General features: G+C 48.0%; 1 protein-coding gene across 1 annotated transcript; it reads right to left on the minus strand.

Moving 5' to 3' along the window:
• Positions 1 to 299: 299 nt before the first annotated feature.
• Positions 300 to 1,067, minus strand: LOC114416077. Its single transcript, XM_028380956.1, has one exon. It carries the CDS (start codon positions 1,065 to 1,067, stop codon positions 300 to 302), a length of 768 nt encoding a protein of 255 aa, XP_028236757.1.
• Positions 1,068 to 1,620: the final 553 nt, after the last annotated feature.

A 1,620-nucleotide genomic window follows, 5' to 3' on the forward strand; every position in this document is an offset into this window, starting at 1 on the left:
TTGACGTTATCCGCGAAGGCCTCACACTTGTGGCACTTTCTCACATGGAGGCAACAATCCTTTTCCATGGTGAGCCAATAATACCTTGCCCTCAGAATCTTCTGGGCCTTGGCATGTCCATTGGCATGTATTCCAAAGGGCCCCTCATGCACTTCCACTAGCATCTGCTTAGCCTCCCTGGCATCCACACATCGGGGCAAAACCATATCATGGTTCCTCTTGTACAGGATATCTCCACTCAGGAAGAAGCCGGCTACTAACCTTCGCAATGTCCTCTTGTCGTTGTCGGAAACCTTTTGTCAGTACTCCTTGTCTTTGATGTATCGCTTGATATCAAAGTACCCCGTTTTACCATCCTGCTCATCTTCTATTAAGCAGCAACGTGCTGGCTTGCCGCGACATCTGAACTCAATGTACGACAAGTCCCCATGCGGGGTCAGCTGAAACATGGATGCTAGAGTGGCAAGTGCATCGACCATTTGATTCTCCTCTCCAGGAATGTGGTGGAAGGATATGTCATCGAAGAACTCCGTCAGCTTCTTGATGTAGGCCTGGTAGGGTATCAACTTATGATCCTTAGTTTCCCATTCTACTCTCAACTGGTGGATTACCAAGGCTGAGTCCCCATATACTTTGAGCAATTTGACCTTGAAGTCAACCGCTACATGGATCCCAAGGGTGCACGCCTCATACCCGGCCTTGTTGTTCATGCAGTCAAAGCTCAATCTAGCTGTGAAGGGTCTGCACTGATCGTCGAGGGTAACCAAAACTGCCTCTACTCCGTGGCCTAGTGTGGTGGATGCACCGTCGAACCGCACAATCCATTTATCCCTATCTTCATCCTCTACTTCCTCCTTGAACAAGGTCATGATGTCCTCATTCGGGAATTCTGGATGCATTAATTGGTAGTCATTGATGGGTTGCGGAGCTAGGTAATCTGCCAAGGCGCTTCCCTTTATTGCCTTTTGAGTGACATAAACAATGTCAAATTCCGACAGCAGAACCTGCCACCAAGCAATTCGTCCGGTGAGAGTGGTTTTTTCAAATATGTACTTGACTGGGTCCATCTTGGATACCAACCAAGTGGTGTAGCTCAACATGTATTGCCTTAGACAGTGGGCTGCCCACACCATGGCACAACATGTCTTTTCAAGCAAAAGTAGTCCATCTCACAGGCCGTGAACTTCTTGCTTAAGTAATAGACGGCTCGTTCCCTCTTCCCGGACTCGTCATGTTGTCCCACCATACACCCCATTGACTCATCCAACACCATCATGTATAGGATAATGGGTCTTCTAGGCACTAGTGGCATAAGCACAGGAGGATTCATAAGGCATTGTTTGATCCTTCCGAACGCCACTTGACAGTCATCGTTCCATTGGACGGACTGGTTCTTGCGTAATAGCTTGAAGATAGGCTCACAAGTAGCGGTTAGCTACGATATGAACCTCACTATATAATTTAGGCATCCCGAGAAACCTCGGACTTGCTTCTCGGTGCGTGGCTCAGGCATTTCAAGGATGGCTTTTACTTTGTCCGGGTCCATCTCTATCCCTTTTTGGCTTACGATGAAACCGAGAATTTTCCCGACTTAACCCCGAAAGTACACTTGGTGGGATT

This window comes from Glycine soja, chromosome 6, assembly GCF_004193775.1.
Source record: "Glycine soja cultivar W05 chromosome 6, ASM419377v2, whole genome shotgun sequence".
NCBI lineage: Eukaryota > Viridiplantae > Streptophyta > Magnoliopsida > Fabales > Fabaceae > Glycine > Glycine soja.

Coding starts and splice junctions, on each gene's coding strand:
- LOC114416077 (XM_028380956.1), bottom strand. CDS start 1,067: ATGGACCCAGTCAAGTACATATTTGAAAAAACCACTCTCACCGGACGA.